The following is a 21,119-nucleotide window of genomic DNA, read 5'->3' on the forward strand; positions in this document are numbered from 1 at the left end:
GCTTAGGAAAAATAAACCATGACTGTAAGGCTAACAGATTCAATTGATGAGAACTCTGGAGCACAAGAGAGGACACTGGACATCAGACAACTTCACTCATTACTATTCTGCAGCAATGACAGAAAACCAGACTACCTCTTGTTGCTAGAGGGGGACAGAGAAGAAGAAACATTAACTGGCATTAGTAAGAAGTCCAGCAGTTGGGCAGAATCAAGACCTGCCAAGTTGTCCTGGAAGGATATTTTCACACAACTCTTGAGGACACTAGTGACGGTTACCCACCTGTCTAGCATTTTGGTACTGGCCCTCTCCAGCTTCTCCAGGATCTGTGGGAGCTGGGTATCGTCATCACAAGCAGACCCCCAGCCTAACACACGGGCAAGGTCATTCCCTGTTCCCAAGGGCAGCACTCCCAGCTGGCACTGCGTTAGAGAAAAGGAAAGCAAAACTGATACTCAAATGGGAAAACATAAGCCACAAAGAGCCACAAGTAACATGACTGGTTCTTTACACAGACCAGTCATTGAGAAACAGCTAGTCCCAGGGAGACAAGAAAGTAACTGGATGGGGAAAACAGCCAGAAGAGCAGGCAAGTAAGGAAAAATTTCCTCAAGTTGTTAGTTGAGAGAGAAGTGTATTACAGCTATCATCTCGAGGAGCACCTTGCTAAAAGTAACCCCTTCTACAGATGTACTTGGTTAACCATCAGGTGGTGCTATTGCATCTTCTGTGAAATTAGCATAAACGTCTCCAAGACAAAATGGAAACTAACTAAACATTGTATGATACCTCCACACCAATGAAGTTTCTGTCTATCCCAAGACTCGGAAGCTACACCAGAGAATTAAAGAGAACAAATGAGGAGCATCTTGTGGAACTCCTAGGTTTCTACCTGCAGCCCTTTCCAAGTGTAAGTCTCTGCTGGCAATGGAGCAGGAAAACCTTAGAGCTACTCCAAAAGTTGGATCATGTTAAGAGGGAGTTGTGGAGGAGCACTGAAGATAGGAATAATGAATTAGTCCAGCACTGCTTCTTGCAGAAAACTACTGCAAGAGCACTGCTGTGGTGAGCTTTCAGCAGCTTCAGTCCTGGGGCAAACTACATCTGTGTGACCAAAGAAAGTTCTCTTCAACCCATGCTGTTGTAATTACTTCAATCTTTCATCCAACCAAGCTCTTTGGGCAGGTACCTGCTTGTGAAGATTGAGGCTATCAATTTCGGAGAGAACCCAGCCAACACTTCCGTCCCCACCGCAAACTAGAATCCGGAAAGTGTCAAATTTCTGGAATAAGCGCAAACTACGGAGAAGGGAAAGAAAAAAGCAAGAGGGAAGAACAATCGCTGTTACAGAAAGAAATGATAAACAATTCCAATCTAGGTAATAAATATAGCAGATTTGCTTAAAGTAGGCTCTGATTTCGCAATGAATATGGGCCACTGTCAGATTACAGATTAAATAAAATGATTATAAATAAGGAATTATAAATACAGGGAAGAAATTACAATGGCTATTCACGACAGAAATATGTCCCAGACATACTCTTCTACTAAAGCAAGGCACTTCTGTCTCAACAGAAGAGGAAACAAGCACGTGATAGCTGATTATCCATTGAACCAATTCTTTTTTGCAGATTTGCTGTGTTCAGGCTAACACTAGTTATTTGTCACTGTTCGGAGTGCTCTGATATCACTGCCCTTGCATTTAAGGCCACACAAGTTAAAGCAAAGTTTGAAGAGTGGGAACTTTATGCAGCCATTCAATAAGCAGACAACTGTAAGAGACTGTGAAGTCTCACAAGCTTTAGTCCTTCTTCTGCGAAAGCAACATAAGTCAATGCTCCGGTGCCTTGTCTGTCCCGCAGGCAGGCAAACAACTCACCAGCAAGACAAGACTGAATTTCTCCATTCACTCTTCCCAGAATATTAAAACCAACCTCTCCTTAAGCTGTTTGAAACTGTGCTTCTTATTGAACATGTTCCAGAACTACTGCCTGCTTTTATTTTGGTTTTGTAGATTTATTACCACCTAAACAGGATTTGCTATAGTGCATGGAAACCCTTATTTCTTCAGGCATTGTTGACACATACAAAACAGCTATCAATGACACCTTCTGGTATTAGTTTGACTGGCAACAGCTGAGATAATTTAAATCATCAAGAAGCAGCCTTTACCCTGTACCATCACTTCCTTTTTAAGCAAGCATCCAAGAGCAGCTACTTTAGAAGTGTGCAGCACAGCTTGAGAAAATTATTGATTCCCTCCCTTGCCTTCTCTTCTGCTTAAAAGCAAAATTCCTCTCTACAGTCAGTCCCACTGGGGAGAAGAAGAAGAATACTTAATTTTAGAAGTTTTCTGTAAATTATTTATCAGCCAAACACATCCCCTGGACAGCATGCTGCAGTTTTAAAGGCCAGTGTTTTGCAATGCACTATGGCAAGAAACCACAACAGTTCTAAGAAGAACAGAACCTAATGGTCACTCATCCAGGGGTGGACACTCCTAGATATAACACCCTGCATCTCCAAGTCTCAGCCATAGACTCTGAGCCACAGTTAGAAAAATCTGAAGGGAATTCACCTTGTGTTGGTCCTTACTATAAGCAGCACCCATTCATGATAAAATTTACTCAAATACGAAGCAACAGAGAAATATTCGGAAGGGGGCAAACTAGAGACCAAATTTTTTTGCCTTTTTTTCTAAACAGAATTGCAGAAATACTTTACTCCACAGCACTCACTTTTTCTTTAAGCCATAGATATTCTAGTATAGTCTGGCAAATAAAAACTGAAATGTCATCTATATCCCAGGGCAGAACCAACTTTACCAAAGTATTCATAAGTGATGTTTCTCCAATATCACCACCACATACTTCCCAGGTAAGTTCTCTCTGGATAAATCTAATTTTGACAATATTCATTTGCTACCTCTGATATCTGTTCACCCAATTTAAGTGAAGTTATCTCTCGTTAACAGTACACCAGGGTGCCTGTTACAAGTCTGTCTGTTGACAAGTTTTCTTCTGGATTCAAGCTTTCCATGCTTGGTCTTCTTCCAGGGGAGTGTTTCTGGAATTCCCCCAAACCTCCTCACGCTGTCCTGCTGTTACTGATGGATGGAAATAACCTTTTTCAACAACATTTTTGGCTTTAGCTGATCAATAACACTAAACGAAGAGAGGGGAAAACCCCTCCAAACTTCAGTCTTCTTGGAGGAATAGGTTTCTGTTGTTACATTTGTGGATGAGTTTACAACCAAACGAATCACTTGTACTTTTCTGGTGTTTACAAGGAGTGTGTGCTTCCATACAATATTTGCTTACCCAAGGTGAGGTCCTCCGTTCATGAGGTCAAAGACCTGGGCTGGATTCAGTAGTTGTTTGAATCTTCGTAGAAATTTTACACCTTGGTTGTCTCCACTTTTCGAGTTGACAAAGACTAACAAAGGGCTTGTGCAAGAAGGGGGACAAGTAGCTTTCCAGAAACCTGTTGGGGAAGAAAGGGAAGGGACAGGGAGGAGAAACCATGAGATGTGAAGCTGCCCATGGAGATGGAGAGAGAAAACAGGACCCCACACAGCTATGAAGTGCTTATGGCACTCACTGGGTAAATGCCAAATGTGCAGAACCCTGAATCCAGCACAAACCACACCTCATGCTGCCAGATGTCACGCTTATCTCCCAGCAATATGCCAAAATTTTTGGCTTTCCCAACCTTCTTGAGCTATTTCTGCAATATAGTTGTTCTCAATAAATTTTAACAGCTGCAGCTCAGCAAATACTGATGTTACAGGGTAATAAAGCGAATACAAAACAAAACCAAACGGTTCACTGCCCTACTTCAGCAATGTCTTCCAGTTTGGAATTTCAGCAACACCAAAACCAATTTCCAGTTGAGAGAATCTGCCATTAATACTGTTAGCTGAAGGGACTGTGACTGAGATGAAGAGAAAGCAGGCACTACTTACTAGTGATACTTACCATCTGAATCAATGCTGTTAAGAGCAGTAGGAGGAATGACAGATACTTTGCACAGCCCAAGTGGGCACTTGTTTGGCAACAACTCTTTACATGCTGTGTGTACCTGAAAACAGCACAATAAAAATTAAATGAAAAAATAATCATACAGACTCTTTGGGCTGCTGTCGTATAACTCATAAAGCCACACAACAAGAAAAAGAAATAAAAGAAAGATAAGAAAGAAAGAGGGAGTGAAGCCAAGGAATGCCAATCAATAAAGTTACTTTAAGAATTATCTCATCACAGTCTTCCACTAATTCTCCTCTGATTAGTATGTACTTTTTCTGCCATTCCAATGTAGACATCAGCATTTTGAGTGCTGAGAGGACCAGGTAACAGACTCTGTGGCTTTAAGAGCTTTCAAGTATTCTGCTTTCAAAACCCTAGCCTCAGTCAAGAGGTGAGAAATAGCACAAAAGCCAGGGATTCAAGAAAACCAGAGAGCAAAAAACAAAGCAGGAAGACATGAGGGATATAAGAGAAGAAGAGATTAGTCAAGTCCCCCCCAAATAAAAGGGAATACAGAGTAGGGCACTTCAGTCATTTCTGGTACACACAGACTGCAGGATAGAGAGTTTACTTGGGGTTTGAGCCCCCACATTATAAAAATATATTTGTGATACTTCTCTTACTAGTATTACAGACAACTGGAAACAGCAAGATCTGCATCACTGCAGTGGTTAGGCACGAGAAACCTATTGCAATGGGAAGGGAAACTGCTATTATTAAAATAGCTTAGTATTCTTTATTGCCCTGTTTTCTTGTACCTTTTCAACTTGCAGAAATGACAATGGCTCCAACATCTCCCATGCCTGAGGCATTGATTCATAACTACTGTAATTAGATTCTCTATGAAAGCTCACTATCAAAAGAAAATGAGCTTGCAGAGAAGCCAGATACTTTTTATGCATCACAGTGATACTTTCCAGCACAAATTTAAATTTCTCTCTCTCTTGCAGGCTGTTTTATCATCTGGGGAAAGAACAGTAAAGTCTTTCATGGCAAATACTGACAGAACAGTTAGTGATTCCTTTTTAAGTAAATGTCATTAAAAGAACACAGCACAGAGCTGATCAAAGACTCTCCTTTTACAGAAATGATGATGTTTATTCAACTCACCATGGCTTTGCACCAAAGGCAGCGCCAGTCTTGCAATCGTAGGACACTGCCACAGGTTTTATCACACACAGTGCATTTGGCACTCACAGGCAGGTTTCCTTCCAACCACTGATGTGGCATTGAGATCTGCAAATGGTACAGAAAGAGAGAAATAATACGGACTTTTCAGAGCTCAACTCAAGGGCGCAGGATGCCCTGTGGCACTGAGACATACAGAGAGGCAAGTCTTTACATGCATTAAGGACAGCAAAGGCAATTTCTAGAAAACACCTGAGGACCTCTTTTGGCATTTCCCATCATGCACAACCATAAAGAGACCAGGTGACTTGCCCCAGGCTACCCAGGAAACACCAACTGGCATCAGACACCCCATATGCTAAGGTACTGTTCCAACCACTCATTAATCTTTCTTTTGCCAGAACTCAGATCAGGTTGCCCCATGCCTCCAATTATTTAACCTCAACTCCCCCAGCCCATAGCAGGAGGCTCTTCCTATTAGGAAGTCCTCACTACCCTGGTCAGACTTTTCACACAGAATCTCATGCTCTGACAGTAAAGGCCTTTCCCACACTGCAAACACACAGAGGCAGAATCTGCTGTTTGTACAGTGAAGAAAGCTGTAGACACCGTGCTTCCGCATCAAGGTAAAGCTAGAAGAGTTAAGAGTAACACCTACCCCATCTTCATCCTCAATGATATCCTTCCCAATAGAGGCCAGAGTTGTCCACTTGCAATTATTGGTTGCCCGCACAGCACACCGCTTGTGGGCTTTAAACTTGCACACTAGAGAGGAAGAGAAGAACAGATCAATCCTGCCTCAGAATGTGTAATGTGGCAGTCTGTGCAAAAGCTTTCCCAAGTGACCATATGTGGCTCCAGAAGAAAGCACGGGCACACACAACCCTTGTTAGCACTGCCAAAACTATCTGCTCTAAGCATCCTGACTAAGATGAGCTAGCTATTAATTCCTGCCTTGTCACTTTAGCCAGCTGCTTGTACAAAGCTTAGTTATCACCTTGTTAAATTTGACATGATTTGCATAGTCATACACCCCTGCATCCTTTCACAGAGTGTGGGTGTAACCTCATTCATGCTAGAAGTACGAGCTGTGCACAGCCAGAATGTCTGCTATGCCAGAGCTGAAAATGAATAACCTCCTGCCATTCAGGTTCTTACAAATATGATTATTCTTACAGAGTATTATTATGAATATTCCATCTGATACCTCAGAAGTACATACCTGTTCACTTCAGAAGCATGATTTTAATAAGGGATGGCAATATTTGAATGGTGGTGGGGAATCAGCTATATTACTATCAGGTCCAACACTAAAACCAGCATTAAAACATCATCACATCTATTATCCTCTTACGAAATGCCAAGATCGTGATCTAGACTTCTGCAGGAAAATTCTCCATGAAGCCAAAGGGATTCAACAGCAAAGGGATTCAGCATCAGGTCCAGAAAAGACCTCTACTCTCATACGCTGCCTGGAGCTGTCTCAAGTTTATTATGCAGCATTCTTCCACATCTTTTTTGCAGCCTGCTAACAATATTCCTCTTAAATTATCTCTGGAACATGGCAGTGAGCTGTAAAGTCGGCAATCCCAAAACAGGAGACAAGAGAGCACACTTACCTTCACATGAGAGCCCATGTGAGGTGACTCCAGACAATGCCTCCCGACACACATTGCAGTATGTGGGCCGAGCATGTGAGCAGGCGTACCAGTTATGCATCCCTGAGAAGTGGTCCATGCTGTACTGGGTAGACTGATAAAATAAATGTATTACAGCAAAGTCAAAAGCAGAGCAACAAGACTTTTTTCCCTTTGTAAAACAAAGACTTGCACATAGGAGTCAGGGAAGGCAGAAACAGAACACTTTTACTAAGGAAGAGTAGGCCACATGCAGTTTATACACACTAGCTGTTACTCAAGAAGGTCTTTAAGTCAGAAAAGACTACTTGAAGAAGACAACACACCTTCATTCCTGCTCCTGTCCTACCTCCTATCCTTGTCTCACTATAAGAGTGTGTAGGGAAATGAACTGGAGAATTTATCTGCTGGAGAGTTGATCCTTCCCTTCCCCATTTTTTTGCCAGATTAAGTTTTCAGCAAGATCAGTTCCCGAACCTGGCTTACTGTGTAGCAGAGGAATGCTTGTGCCAGCATAAGGGAGGAAACAAGCATCAGAGTGGGGAGAAAACTTCTTTTGGTGACAGTGCTGGTCTAACTACAGCCCCAGAAAGCAAACAGATGTTCTGAAGTAGGCAGAATACCAAGCAGGCAAGACATGAATTACGACGGGGAGGATAAATGAAGAGTGAAAAGACAATGGGAGGAGAATTGTGTTTCATTAACCTACCCATATTCTGAAAAGGGCTCTTAAAGTTACCAAGGGACAGTATACAAAGCCACAGGCATTCTCTGGAGAATCACTTCAGTGTATTTGGGATAGTTTTTACAAAAGGCCTAACACTATACCCATTATAGGCAATATAAATGACTTCTGTTAACTTTCATGGAAGGTGACTCCAATCTCAAAACAAGCTGTTATTTGGTAGGAGATGAGGCACAGAGTGCAAAGAAACACATTTTCCTATTACCTCAAAATGTTCACGGTTTTGCACAGTCTTCAGTGCTGCAATCCAATCTTCCATCTCTTTTCTGTTATCAGCACAAAGGATGAGCTTCCGACATGGAGTGATAATCTGAAGAGTGAGACAAAATTAATAGCGTGTATTCTGGGCATGTCAGTGAAACAGCAAGAGAACACATGATCTTTATCATCTATAACATCTATCTATACTATACTATCTATACTATATCTATGATATACTATCTGTAATAGCATAGGCTATTGAAGCTGTTTTCAGAGGCAATGAGCTGCACAACAGAAGCTCTGTGCACCTTTCAACCGTGTTTCTTTTCCACCATATCACACCTTAATTCCTTCCTAAACGTACAGAACCACAGAGGTTTTAGCTGTCCTTCCCAATACTGAACTGAGTAAAGAAATCTCTTATAACCAAATAACAGCACAACACAAATCAAGCACAGAGCAGCAGGAGTTAATATATTACATGTGCAGACCTTGAGTAAGTTTTTTTAAGTACTTGATTACTTTTTAAATTGGCAACACATTAAAATATTTCGTTAACAGCATAATATACCAGTTTCTAGCAATTAATGAATTAGAGAACATGCTCTGTAACATCATATTAAAAATCTGTTTAGAGTTATGACCAATGAGGAGGGAGGAGAGGAGAAACCAAACAAAATACACAATCTAGAAGAGAAATCAAATAAGCAATTTAGAAGATAAATCATTGTATTTTGAACCCTCATGCTTCCTGAAGGCTTGTTCTACATGTGTTACATAAAAGATATTCCAACCCAAGCAGCTTGAGGTTGTGGTGAGTTTTCCTTCCTCTAAAAATACTGTCCTCTCTGTGTTTCTATCCTGGGCTAATTCCCATGCATTAGCTGCCCTGGGTTTAATAAACAGTTCAGTGTTTTAACAAACCAGTAGAAGACAAGACGGGAGGGGGCCGAAGCTCCCCTCTGCCCAGGAAAGCAGATAGGTCTCTGTGTTACCTACCACCAATGCTCTCTCCTTTTGTCAGATGGCGGCAGCAGAGAGAAATAAAAGCTCCCAGCTTTCCAGAGGACCATGTCTGCTGTCCACAGGCCGGCCCATTCAGCTGGGGTCCAGACTTTACTATAAATCAACATTTATTCTTCCTAAGACAAAAGTCTTTTTTTTCCCCACACTTATCTTACTTACTTTCCCCAATCTTATCTTACTAACATTGTCTCTTTCTATACACTTCTGTATCAATTTCCATCAAACTGACTTCTTAAAGCTGACCAATATTGAAGTGTTTGCAAGACCTGGATTTAAGAAAAGCTGCATTAAGTTGAACACCATTAACAAAAATCAAAAGGCTCTCCTTTACGTCAACTCTAAAACCTTTCAGCAGCCCAGACTCTCCCACACCCCTCTACATGTTTAGTACATAAAAAGCCCATCTACATCATCTGTTTTTCAGCAAGTTGTGCCCTAACATCTGAAATAATGGACAAAACCAAACTAAATTGTGTCAGGCTGATAAGGCAAGTGTGGCTCTTCCAAGCATGCAACCAGACTTTGTTAATGAACACTAAAAAACCACACACATCACCCCAATACATTACCCCTGTTAATTACCACTTTCCAATCTCTTTCTCACTTCTCTATCATTCATAAAACGGATTGAAAATAAAAACCTTTGAAGCTGAGCATCAAACTTTGAAGTTCAACATCAAGCTGATGCTGAAGTGCCTCAGAGCATCCACTACAAGATGTCTATGTGATGTCAATAAAAAGGATACACCCGTAAACATCTGCTTTAAGCTCTTCTTCTATTTTAAGAATAGACTTCTTTTCATGTGATAGATTGCAGCATTCACCTACAATAACACTAACTTTACCCAGAGGCATTACCAATGCCTAGAAAAGGGTGCTATGGACACATTACATAGGCAATGAATGGAGTCAAATACCTTTTTAAGGCAAGGACTGTCCATTCATATTAGAAACATGGTTTTGGCATGGAGCATTCTATCTTGGACAAAATGCCCTGATCTGTATCAACTGTAAGCAAGCACAAATAAATATTTACAATTTTCCAAAAATAAAACTTTGAAGAACTTCTCTCTCCCCTGACTTCTCCTTTAAATATTTTCAGCCATGATAAAATTTATTCCCAAAGAAGATAATCACAGGAATCTTTCTTTTTCCTTGGGAAAGTGGAAAAGTGGGTGGTTAACTGCATTTCCATCAAAAATCTGCTATGTAAGAATGGCTCCCCTAGAGAAACCTTGTATAGAGCATGAAACACTACTGCAAAAATCAGCGTGACATTAGAGAAGAACAAGCAGCATCTCTGAGGTCCTGCTAAGAAGAAGGAACTTTTTCCCTGGAAGTAAAACTAAGTTCAAAATAACTTTTTCAGACAGTGCAGGGCGGCAAAGCCAAAAACATCTACAATTGCATATGTACAACAGTACCCTATGTAAAGTCCAAACACCCTAGGCTGAAGCATCCAAGGACCTTTCATCGCTTAAAAACCAGCCAGTTTTTATAAGGAACCACCAGATCATCCAACAAGCTACTGGCATGCTCTTGGGTGGTGGGGAAAAGTAATTTAAAACAGTTGGTAAAATTGATTTATTATCACTCCTATTCAGTGCTGTCCCTTTTCCTAATTTTCTGTCGGGGGGTGGAGGGGGGAAGGAAAATGCAACGTACAAAGTATAATTTTTTAATCACCTTGGAAGACATGAAATCTCAAATATTGGCATAAAACATAGAAATACAGACACTCCTTTGACAAGAATTTATTTCTGAAGTTACTGACTTCCTGGATCACTGGAGAGACCGATACAGAAAATCACTAATTCCTTCTTAAGTCACTGCATCATCTTAAAAATCTCCACATTCAGTGTTGGAAATCCTCTGTCCAAAGAACAAGGTTAAAGTTTATAAGACAAGAGGAGAAATAAAAAGATTAAGAAGATCTTCATACTTAAATTGTCCAGACAAAGAGTCACAGAATTAAGAGTCTGCTGCGTACTTGAAAGTGCAAATAAAATGTAACTTTACGCAAGATAAATTTATGAAGAGCAGTCCCCATTAGTCAATTCTAAAGCAACATTTACATTGGGATTTAGTGGTATCATCGGAGAGGGGAAATAAAAGAATACAATCTCAAGCCTCACTCCTATTCTAAGGAGAACAAATTGGAACAATTCAGGCTTCACTGTGAAGGACAGATAAGATTTTAATGTAACTAGTGTAACAACTCTTTGGGGAAATTAAGCAACCATACAAACCTGTTCTTCTGATTGCCATGCAGTGGTGTTACAATTAAACATTTTAATGAGCGTAATTAGGAATCCAAAAACATGTTAATAGGGACACTTCCTTTGCAGAGTGGCTCAACAGTCCTCACCTTTCATACAGCTTCACAGACACAACAGCCAACGCTGAGTACCTTGTGAGCACAAGACACTCTTGCTTCCCCTGCACTGCAGGCAGCCACTGGTCTCTTGCTGTGCAGGCTGATGTGCAACAGGCATGCCACTACACTGGTCCTCAGTAAGGGCAGAAATGAGATTAACAGAAAAATGCTCTCACAGGGAAAAAAACATTGATCCTACCACTTCAACTCCTTCTACTTGAGCCAGTAATTTCCAGACACTCACCTCTTGAAGGATGCTAACAGAGGAAGAAAGACTATTACATTCACTGCACTGTCTGGATGAGACTGATGATCAATCTAACATCTCACACCAAAACCAAACAAACAAAAGAAATCAATCTTGTCATCTCCAAATGAAGCCACAGCAGTCTTCCCCTGAAAAGTTGTCCTTTCCCAGCCAGCGAGCTTGGGGTGTTTGCTCTCAGCTACAGCCACAATGAACTGATGCTCTGGAACACAAGACTTGGTTATCCCTGCTGGCAAACGTGGCTAGAAACAAGCATGGTCCAGCTATTTTTTCACGTTCCGGCTACAGCTTTTGACTAACATCCTGGAACAACGTATTCCACAGGATGACGACGCACTAGGTGAAGTAGCATTTCCTTTTATTTGTTCTAAATTTACAAAGCAGTAATGTCATCCACTGACCTCTTGTTCTCATATAAATGGAGAATACAAAAACAAAGATCTGACTGCTTCTGAGTTAGGATGGGGGCTGCCTTGCTAAGAGTTAAAAAGAAAACACAATAAAAGATTTTAAGATTTATTTATAACCTCATACATTTTTGGCCTGTTTGGGGATTGGCAGGACTCAGACTGTTCCTGCCCTGAAACAGCTCAAAATTTTATCTAGATATGAGCAATTATGTGAATGAAGAGTGCCTGTTCTTCCTAAAAAGGTAGGATTAAAAACTAACATACTTTTCTGAGCCTAAATGCTATTGAACTTTTGAGTGCGGTTCTTTAGGTTTCACTCCTCAGTAGGAAATGGATGCCCAGATACCTGTGCCCAGAGCTCACCACATGGTGAATTTACTGAGACCTAAACACTGACCAGGAAAAGAGCTCAGCAACAGTCATGCCAATCTCTCTAATCAATCCTGAAGAACCATAAGGATGATGGGACTGGCAGAAAAGCTTTTAATGACATTTCAAATCAGGACACAGCTCAACTTACAAATTCCTCACTGCACATGAATCCCAAGAAATATCTTTTGTGGGAATTATGGTGACCATCAAACACCCACCAGGTCCACCCTTTGCAGGCAGTTACGTGCCCTCTATGCAGATGAGCCATCTCGGGTCTATTAGAGAAACTCTGAGTTTTCAAGCCTGCTCACTCTAAATCTAAACAAATCTACATGTTAAAAAAAGCCATCCCTTCACTGTCTATCTTGTGCCAATAGGCATGCCAGCATCACTTCTCCAGAATTTAGCTTCATCCCCATCTCTTCCTCACACAGCACATGCCCTCTTGCCAGCTGTTAACCTCCACCCCTCATGTGGACCCACACTCCCCTGTCCAAAACTAACACTAGTTTACTGACATTTCAAATCCGGCCAGCTGGCAAACAACAGAGCCGACCAAAGAAAATTCCCCATTTCACATTCTAAAAAGGGACTGGATGTCCCTGGATGTCCTTCCCCAATGAACAGCTGTGAATAACTGGATTAGAAAGGCGGATCAAAAAAGACCCCTTATATTAGACCAAAGTTTAAATAGAAATCTGCTATACTTCACCCTTTGGTGTTTTGCTGTACTGAGCAACCTTCCTCCACCCAACAGCCGGAGCATAAATTTCTGGTCTCGCTGCCATCAAAGACAACGTTATCATCTCTGCTCACTTCCTCTTTCAGCATTTTCTTGCTGCCCAGAAACTTCTCAGCAAAAAAAGTGACAGCCTGGCCAGGCATGCATTGGGACTGTTTGTTATCAGAGCAGATCTGGTGAGCTCAGTGACCACAAAAGACGGCAAAACAAGTTTAAGATCACACTGGCCCAATCACGGAGCTGGCTAAAGAAATGCTGCTGGGGGAGACAGGGCAGAGGGGACATAAAACTTTGCTAAATATAGTTTTTGTGATGTGATACATTTCTCAGAGTGGCCAAAAGTGGGTGTATGAGAACACCTGCTCATTCTGACTGCTTCCTTTTACTCACATCCTGTTCAAATATAGTACTATGTTCAAAGGTGCTAGCCATAAATCCCCCAAAGAGATCCTGGATTATTTCAAACAGTTGAAGACTTGGGTACAGGAACAACAGGAATTTCTGGAGCTCAAAAGACCTAGGAACTGCAACTAGAAAAAAGTAAAATAGATGCGAGAACAGTGCTGGTGCAGGCAAAAATGTCAGCTTGATCACATATGGCAAAGGCAGCAAAAATATCCACCATCTGGAGCTATCTGCTGCATCTGCTTTAGTATAGTGGAATAAGCTCTTGGTACCCTACGAACACAAAAACTCAGGAAGGAAAACTGGGTGAGATTGTAACAAGGGCCCAGCCACTTTATCCACTTCAGCTCCTGTTCCAGCAACAGCAGCATTGTGAAATGAACACTGGTATACTGGTGAAAACACCTCGTCTGCATTCATCAGCAAGATTCACAAAACAGCAAAGTCCTACACATACAAACATGATTGCTGTACTTGGACTAAGCGTGGATTAAGCAAGTGCTACTCTCTCAGCAAATACACAAGGTTAAAAAAAAAAGACTGAGAAAAAGGGAGAAGAAAGGCAAACGAAAGTATGTTTCAGACTAAAACCAGTACTTTACACTCAAAATCTTAAATGCCTGCCTCACTGATTTCAGCTTCTGAAACCATCTGGACCTGAGCATCAGGCCAGCAAAGCCTTAGACAGCAAGTGGCATGATTTTAGTAGGTCTCTAGTTTGGAAGAGAGAAATGCTACAAGTATCAATGCTTAGACTCATGGGGGACCAAGACAACACCCCTCTTACGATTTGCCATTCAGCTTTCATCTGTTTTGCCAACAAATTCAGTCCCATTAACTCACTGCAGAGGTCAGTTAGAGCTCCCTAGATGCTCTAGAGAATTGCATTTATAGAATTGTCTTTCCTCAAAATCTGGATGCTACCTGGAAGGGGAAAGAAAAAAGCAGCTCTTCATATGACACTGGGGAAATGCACCAGTTATATTTATTTTTATAGTGAAAGATCTTTATTTCCTGCTAAAATGACCATCTTTCATGTACTGAAACTCTCATTTCCACCAAATAAAACAAGTTGTTAATGTTATTATAGTTGTGCCAAATTCTGCCCCTTTTTTTATGGCAATAACAAGATTTTCCTCAAAGCCCTAAGAGCCTAAATCTCTGCTTACACTATACCAGGTATTTTATCCCCAACTTCCAGGTAGCTGTTTTACCTTAATTTCAATCTGTAAAATCCAGGACAGCTCATTTCCATAGGAAAACAGGTACAGCATATGGTATGGTCTCTTTAGGACCATTTTTACATTATTAGGTTCATTCATATTGCAGTACATACCTCATCTACCACAGGGTTGCACATTACAAGTGCATCTTCTCTGAGCACTGGCACTTACCACCACTATGCTGTGCCCACAGATGAAGATCAACTCATGCTGACCCTCCATCTGTGCTTTCTCCTAGTCCCTATCTTCCCCAGTGCTGCAGCAGGAAAGCAGACCAGACAGAGCGTTCCCTGGGAAAATTATCATCTCTCATACCAGGGTCACATTCCTACATGCTTCTGGAAACTCTGTTCCTAAACAAGGCACATTCCTGTTCTTGGCAATTGGTAAGAGGAGCACAGAGGAGGAGAGGATTTTGGGACTTTATAACCACTTAACAGATGTCAAAACCTGGAACATGCACATGGTCTTTGCCACTGTTAGCAGACAATCCTGGTAATTCATGCATATTAATCACTAGAGATCTACATGGATGGGGCAGCACCAAATGGGAACCAATAGGGCTGCCATGCCAAGTCATGCCAGAGCATCTTAGCACAGCTCCCCTATCCACCCACCCTGTACTTCATGCAGCAGATTCACACACCCATTCCTTCATCTGTTTTCCAAAGGAAAAGAGTTCCCAAACAGAACTACCCTGTTCAGAAAGGGCAGCACATTTGGGAAGGTAAAGGATATTTCTGAGAAACCTTCCTACTCACTCAAACAGAAAGAAAACCATGAAGAACAGAGGGGCAGGTCAGTGTTCCCCAGTGGTAGAGCTGCTGTCTCAGTGGGTTCATACACGTCAATGCTAGCAGCTAATAAATCACAGGACCGAGCAATAAAAGACCTTGTCCACGGTAGGAAAGTGACCTGTTCCTGACAGCTTATTGTTAGTAACAGTTCCTCACAGCCCCTAACCTCAGCGTGTTGAAAAGAGGCTGGTAGCTGGCACAAAAGGAAATTAATAGCTTTCAATAGCTTGATGAACCCAGTGGCTTTCCACACTGGGTCACCAGGCAAAAACAAGTCTTATTCCACACACTGCACAGTGAAACCATCACAAGCACCAGAAGCAGGGAGACTGCATTTCTGCAAATAATATTAGCAAGCCTTTCCCTGCCTGTCAAAATGACCAGAGTAAAGATATGCCTAAAAAGATGTCTTTTCCGCCTAGAGCAGCTCCCATGTAAAACTAAACCCAGCACGTTCCCAAATGACCTCCTGTTTACCACAGGTTGTGCTGCCTCTGTGTCCTCACCTGGAAGGGGGAGAAGATGCTGAAATCCTCAGTCTTGCCCAGGAAGGTAGATAAAACACCAACACAGCAGGAAGGTTACAAAGAATAAAGAGATCATCTAACAAAGGCTGCTAGTGTTCAGGCACAAGGGCAGTAACAGACACTGATTTCAAAGCAGTAAGCTTCCCTCTAGCGAAACAAAAGCTCTTCACAAACAGCTACCTCCACTTTCCAGCTCTCTATCTATCCCGTGTCACAGTAAAATACATAAAGCTCAGTCTGACGTCTTTCTCTTACAGTAGCCTCCTCTTTCTCAAAAACTCCCAGCATATTTTGGGGTCATTCTGTAATGTACAGTAGCAACCACCACATTGCTCCACCCACAGCAACTTTTTCCAGACTCTCTTCTTCCATGTTTACCCTCTTCTTCCATATTTTTTCTCCACATTTTTCCTTCTTTTGTGCAAGCAGCCTAATGACCAGCTCCTGTAGGAGGCTGGATTAAGAGTCCTAAAAATCCTTGACATGAAAGGATTTTAAATGACTGTTTTCACTGACCAACACTGACTCAGAATGGTCTGTTTACCAAAGGGCCTTTTCTCAAGCAGAAAAAGCTGCGCTGAGTCTGGATTACAAACTACTAAAATAGCAAAGTATTTTGAAACTGCAGCGGTTCTGACAGGAAATGGGGACCGAACTGCACTTAATGAAGGGAGGGAGGGAAAACCAGCAGAGTGCTTCTGGACACAGTAATTCATGGCTCTACTCGTATTTTCACTTGCTTATAAAGGAAATTCTGACAGCTGCCAATATAAACAGGGTAAGAGCACTAGCAGAGAGTGTACAATTCCTGAATGTGTACACACATGGGTGTGGAAGAGACAACAACCCCCAGCAAAGCCTGACTTTTCCAAGGCGCACTCTAATTTTGTCCAATTTAGAGAAGAGAGTTTAAAAAGGAGAAGGGAAGAACCATCCCTTTCACAAATCCCTCTTTCCCAATATTTCCCTTCTCCAAACCTTAACAAGGCAATCCATGACTGTGTACAAAGGAGCAAGGTGAGGAACCAGGACACTTGACAACTCCCCTCTGTAACTATGTCCCCAGACAGCAAGTCATTTTGCCCACTTCTGAAAGCTGATGTCTTCCCTCTGGGTCCGCCACCCCATGCTGAGGAAGCAGGGGAGGAAGATCCCCTCCCTCACTGGGAAGCCCAGTGGCTCCTTGCTGCATACATTCAATCTCATCTTTTTTGTTCAAGCCCGTCTTTTTTTCCAGGGCCAAGGCCACACAGGGCAGTTTGGGGAATCCGTGCGAGCGTCAAACCACGCAGATTTCCCTGATCTCTATCAGCCCAAGCTCGAAGTCCAAGTCTGACTTCTGCAAACAGCTTGTAACAGAAGTTCTTATATTCATTCTCCTCATAAAACTAAGTCACATGCTCCTTCTTGAAGCTTCTATTTCAAACCAGCACAAATAACCTCTGATCTGGGTTCTTCTTGTTTCAACAGTGCCTTACAGGCACACAGCTCCTGCACTAGACGCAAGCAGCAGACTTTCTACCTGACATGTAGCTTCAGCAGTTCTACTCACTCTTTCAAAACCAAACTCTTCAGAGACTTCACTGCCTTCTCTGCTAAAAAGGATATATTTTCACTTAAAAGCACTAATACAAATATTTCAACTTGACACAAAATCACAGAAGAGGTAAAGGCACTTTCACTTCATTGTGAAATGCATTTGCAGACAACAACATCATCCCCATCAGGAAGCACCCTCAGCACTTCTAGCTTTTGTTAAAGTTCAAGCTCTTTGCCCTGTGTTTTTAGGAAAGGTTAATTACCCCAAAAAGAAGATTCATGCTATTTCTCCACAGCATCAACAAGCTCTAGGACAATATAGCAAAAATATACAGTCTGAAGGAGATCAGTCAGTCACACATAAAGCTTCACAAGACAGAAACCGACATTTTTGCCACTGAATAAAGTCAGTACTAAGTAACAACATCATAATAACAAAAAATTGTAGCACACCTCAGGCTTCGATACAGCTGAAGAATGACATCCATACTGCTTCTCAGAGATGACAGCATGCTCTGATTCAGGAGCACCAGCAAGTCCGTGTTCCTCAACCTACCACAACCATTGTCGCCTCCAGACATACAAGTGCTCTGGAAGAGAGGTATTACTCTAATCTCAATACTTCCTCTCTCCCGTGACACTGATGAGGGTGAATCATCAGTTAATAAACTGTTTTTCTTAACTGATGGGTGCAGCATTTCCAACAGCACTGCAGACACATTGCCCTCTACCCTTGTGCTGGAGAACTTATCTACATAAATCCACAAATTAGACAACACCTGAACAGTAAGAGCTTACAGCAAACTTATTCCATAGAACGTGAGGTCCTGATGCTCTGGTATGCTGGCACAGGTGCCATGTTTCTCAATGCTCAGTCCAGAAAACTTGGGACTCCTGCTCTTACCTTTCACATTCAATCTTCCTCTAATCTAGTGTCCAGAGCAGCCTACTCCCTCAGAAAAAAAGAAACCTGAACAGATTGCTTGACATGCAATTAATAGGATTAGTCTTCTCTGCGGTCAGTCTTCCAGAGCTATGTTCCACTTGCCACAAGCTGATTAGCTGTCTGCTTAAGGAGGAGCTGGGATAAGTTTCCTTCTGACGGCAGTGAAGTGGAGAGGCAGGCGCTGACTGTAATAATATGCTGTTTCCTGTCTGCGGCTGAGCTGAGAGGTACTTCCCAACAAAAAAGGGTTTACAGGAGCTCAGGAGTTCAAGCTCCACCTCTTCCAGTGAAGAGCCTTTAACTAGGGAGGAGGGGTCAGCAGCATAGCTCCTGGTGCTCTGACTTTGCTTCGCTTCCACTAAAGCATCAGAAAGATTAAACTACACATGTCCCTCCACAGAGAGGAGCTTCCTCCTATGGGATTTCAAAGCTCTAAATAAAATGGGATGGGAAGTGAATGTTGCAATTCATGTTATGTGAATTATGAGGGCAAAAGTCCACACCACCACATCACCATTAGCTAGCAATAACTGGAACACATGAGAATCGTATTGAAACACAAAATTTGTACCTGGAAAGATGTGATGTCCTTCCTTGGCCCTCTCCTCTTGATGACAGGTGGGTTTTACTAGTACTAAAAAACATGTATTTTAGGGGTTTTTTTCCCCTCTTAGCTTTATACAAATCCTGCACAAGGCAGGAAAGAGTCAATGAAGTGACCACTCCTTCAGCTGTGCCAGCTGCACTGAAGGCAGCAGGCTTAATTCAGTTGGCACCTTCTAGAAAAGGGCAGATCTCCAAGCAACACACCAACCGACCTGAGCAGTAAGAATTTGTTCACCACACAAACAGTTACAAAAATGGGCCTAAGGAAACGACCCAAAGTCCTTTCACAGACTCTTGAGGGGAGAGCTGTGGCAGCAAAGTGTTGGCCTGAGCAACAGACAATTAGAGCCACTGGTGCCCCCCAAACCTCACAGGCTTCATAAGATAGAATGGGCATGCTGGATAGTTCAGGTCCATGACACAGGTAAAGCAGGTCATTTTGTATCTCCAAAACCCAGGCTTCCTGGAATGATCTGGAAAAAAAACTATTGAGGGTTCAAAGTATGGAACTCATCCTCATCATGTATTTTGTTTTAAAGCTCCTAAAGCAACTGCAGGCTAATGCATTAGGTGAGCACATCCACAAATAAAGTTACTGCAAAATTGCACTGTCCAAGAAAAAACTGTTCATGAAAACAGCTGGAGTCTCTCTGGGAACACCCAATGCACCCAGAGTGATCCCAAATCATCTGCTTTTCAGAAATCACAACACGTTTTGAGGGCATGGCTGGGAAAGCTATGCTCAGAAGGCAGGGTCAGGCTTTGACCTCACCCATCCAACACTGCTGATCTCTCTTGCATACGGAGTACAAACGTAGGCACACACTAATGGCAAGAATCCAGGCTAAAAGCTGATTACTATCTTTGAAATAAATGGGTCTGAAGTACCAGGACAACATGGTTATCATTAATGAATATAAATATCTCAAAGGCAGGTGCCAAGAGGATGGTGCCAGACTCTTCTCAGTGGTGCTGAGCGACAGGATGAGGAGCAATGGCCATAAACTAAAACAGAAGAAGTTTTACCTCAACAGGAGGAAGAACTTCTTTATGTTGAAGGTGGCACAGCCCTAGCACAGGCTGCCCAGGGAGTTATGGAGTCTCCCTCTCCGGAGACATTCAAAACCCGCCTGGGCGCGTTCCTGTGTAACCTGCTCAAGGTGACCCTGCCTTGGCAGGGGGTTGGACTGGATGGTCTCCAGAGGTCCCTTCCAACCCTAACAATTCTGTGATTCTGTGATCACTGAGTTTGTACCACAGCAGATCCTCTCCAAGGCGCTGTGCAGGACAGCAGCCCTAAGAAAATCCACTGGTGAGACATCTATGCATCAGGTACTATGGACCATACATAGAAAGAACAAGCTACTTACAACTCAGACATCCCAAAAGAATTCACCTTCTAGACAGATGACTTAGAAGGACACCAGGGGTAGATATGTGACAGAAGCAGCAAATATCACATCTGCAGTCCTCCTGAGAGAGGCCTGGCATGGGGCTCCTATCTGATTTGTTCCCAGAGGCTTCCTGCTAAGTAACTCTGCAGCTACTCTGCCTGACCTGTACTAAAGGAACAATAGCTAAACATAAAGCTTTTCCTCACACCTCTCAGGGGACAGAGCTGTATGACATCTTAAGCTCAAAGATCTCTCTAGTGACATGCTCCCAGCCCATTCTATAGTCACATATCCACTAACTCTGGGTAGCAGTCCTGAAAACTGTCCCCAGACAGGATACACTTACTGAAGAAATCTGCATGATCAACTAAGCAAACAACAGTGGAACCTGTATTACACCCTCTTCTTTTTAGAGAAAGAGGTCTGTGCCTTAATACTCACTTTTCTTGCTCTCCTGCCTGCTGACAGCAAACAAATCAGCTGTCAGACTTACGTCCTACATAAAAGGCTTACTGGCAGCTCTCTTTTTAACCTTTATTCCTCTATTTATGTGACAACCTTTGTTGGCTCCGTGCTCTGGTTTACTTCTCTCATGGTGCTGCCTCTCCATGCTCCTCACTGTCCTCTCCATCAGTTTCTCCTCTGACTGGTCATGCTTATTATCAATTTGTGTTGGATCCACACTGCTCCTCTAGAGTGGTTTATCTAGTGTTTGCTTCCCACCTCTTCTGTTAGTACTTCAGAAGTGTCA

At 42.3% G+C, this 21,119-nt stretch overlaps 1 protein-coding gene across 8 annotated transcripts in view; it reads right to left on the reverse strand.

The window, feature by feature from the left end:
- Positions 1-21,119, reverse strand: part of DGKD (diacylglycerol kinase delta) — a 73,579-nt gene that overhangs the window by 21,703 nt on the left and 30,757 nt on the right. For 4 of the 8 annotated variants that reach the window (XM_032920148.1, XM_030495946.1, XM_030495950.2 and 1 more), the window contains exons 4-11: positions 7,741-7,845; positions 6,773-6,905; positions 5,812-5,918; positions 5,136-5,261; positions 3,978-4,080; positions 3,321-3,483; positions 1,190-1,298; positions 283-422 (exon numbers count right to left, since the gene is read on the reverse strand). In XM_032920148.1, the coding sequence (XP_032776039.1) occupies positions 283-422; positions 1,190-1,298; positions 3,321-3,483; positions 3,978-4,080; positions 5,136-5,261; positions 5,812-5,918; positions 6,773-6,905; positions 7,741-7,845 (986 nt within the window). Of the gene's footprint in view, positions 1-282; positions 423-1,189; positions 1,299-3,320; positions 3,484-3,977; positions 4,081-5,135; positions 5,262-5,811; positions 5,919-6,772; positions 6,906-7,740; positions 7,846-11,383; positions 11,722-12,901; positions 13,039-17,875; positions 18,013-18,326; positions 18,626-21,119 lie in introns of those variants that run through there. The other 4 variants (XM_030495952.1, XM_030495953.1, XM_030495951.1 and 1 more) reach the window with 4 other exon arrangements.

This window comes from Strigops habroptila, chromosome 8, assembly GCF_004027225.2.
Source record: "Strigops habroptila isolate Jane chromosome 8, bStrHab1.2.pri, whole genome shotgun sequence".
Lineage (NCBI taxonomy): Eukaryota > Metazoa > Chordata > Aves > Psittaciformes > Psittacidae > Strigops > Strigops habroptila.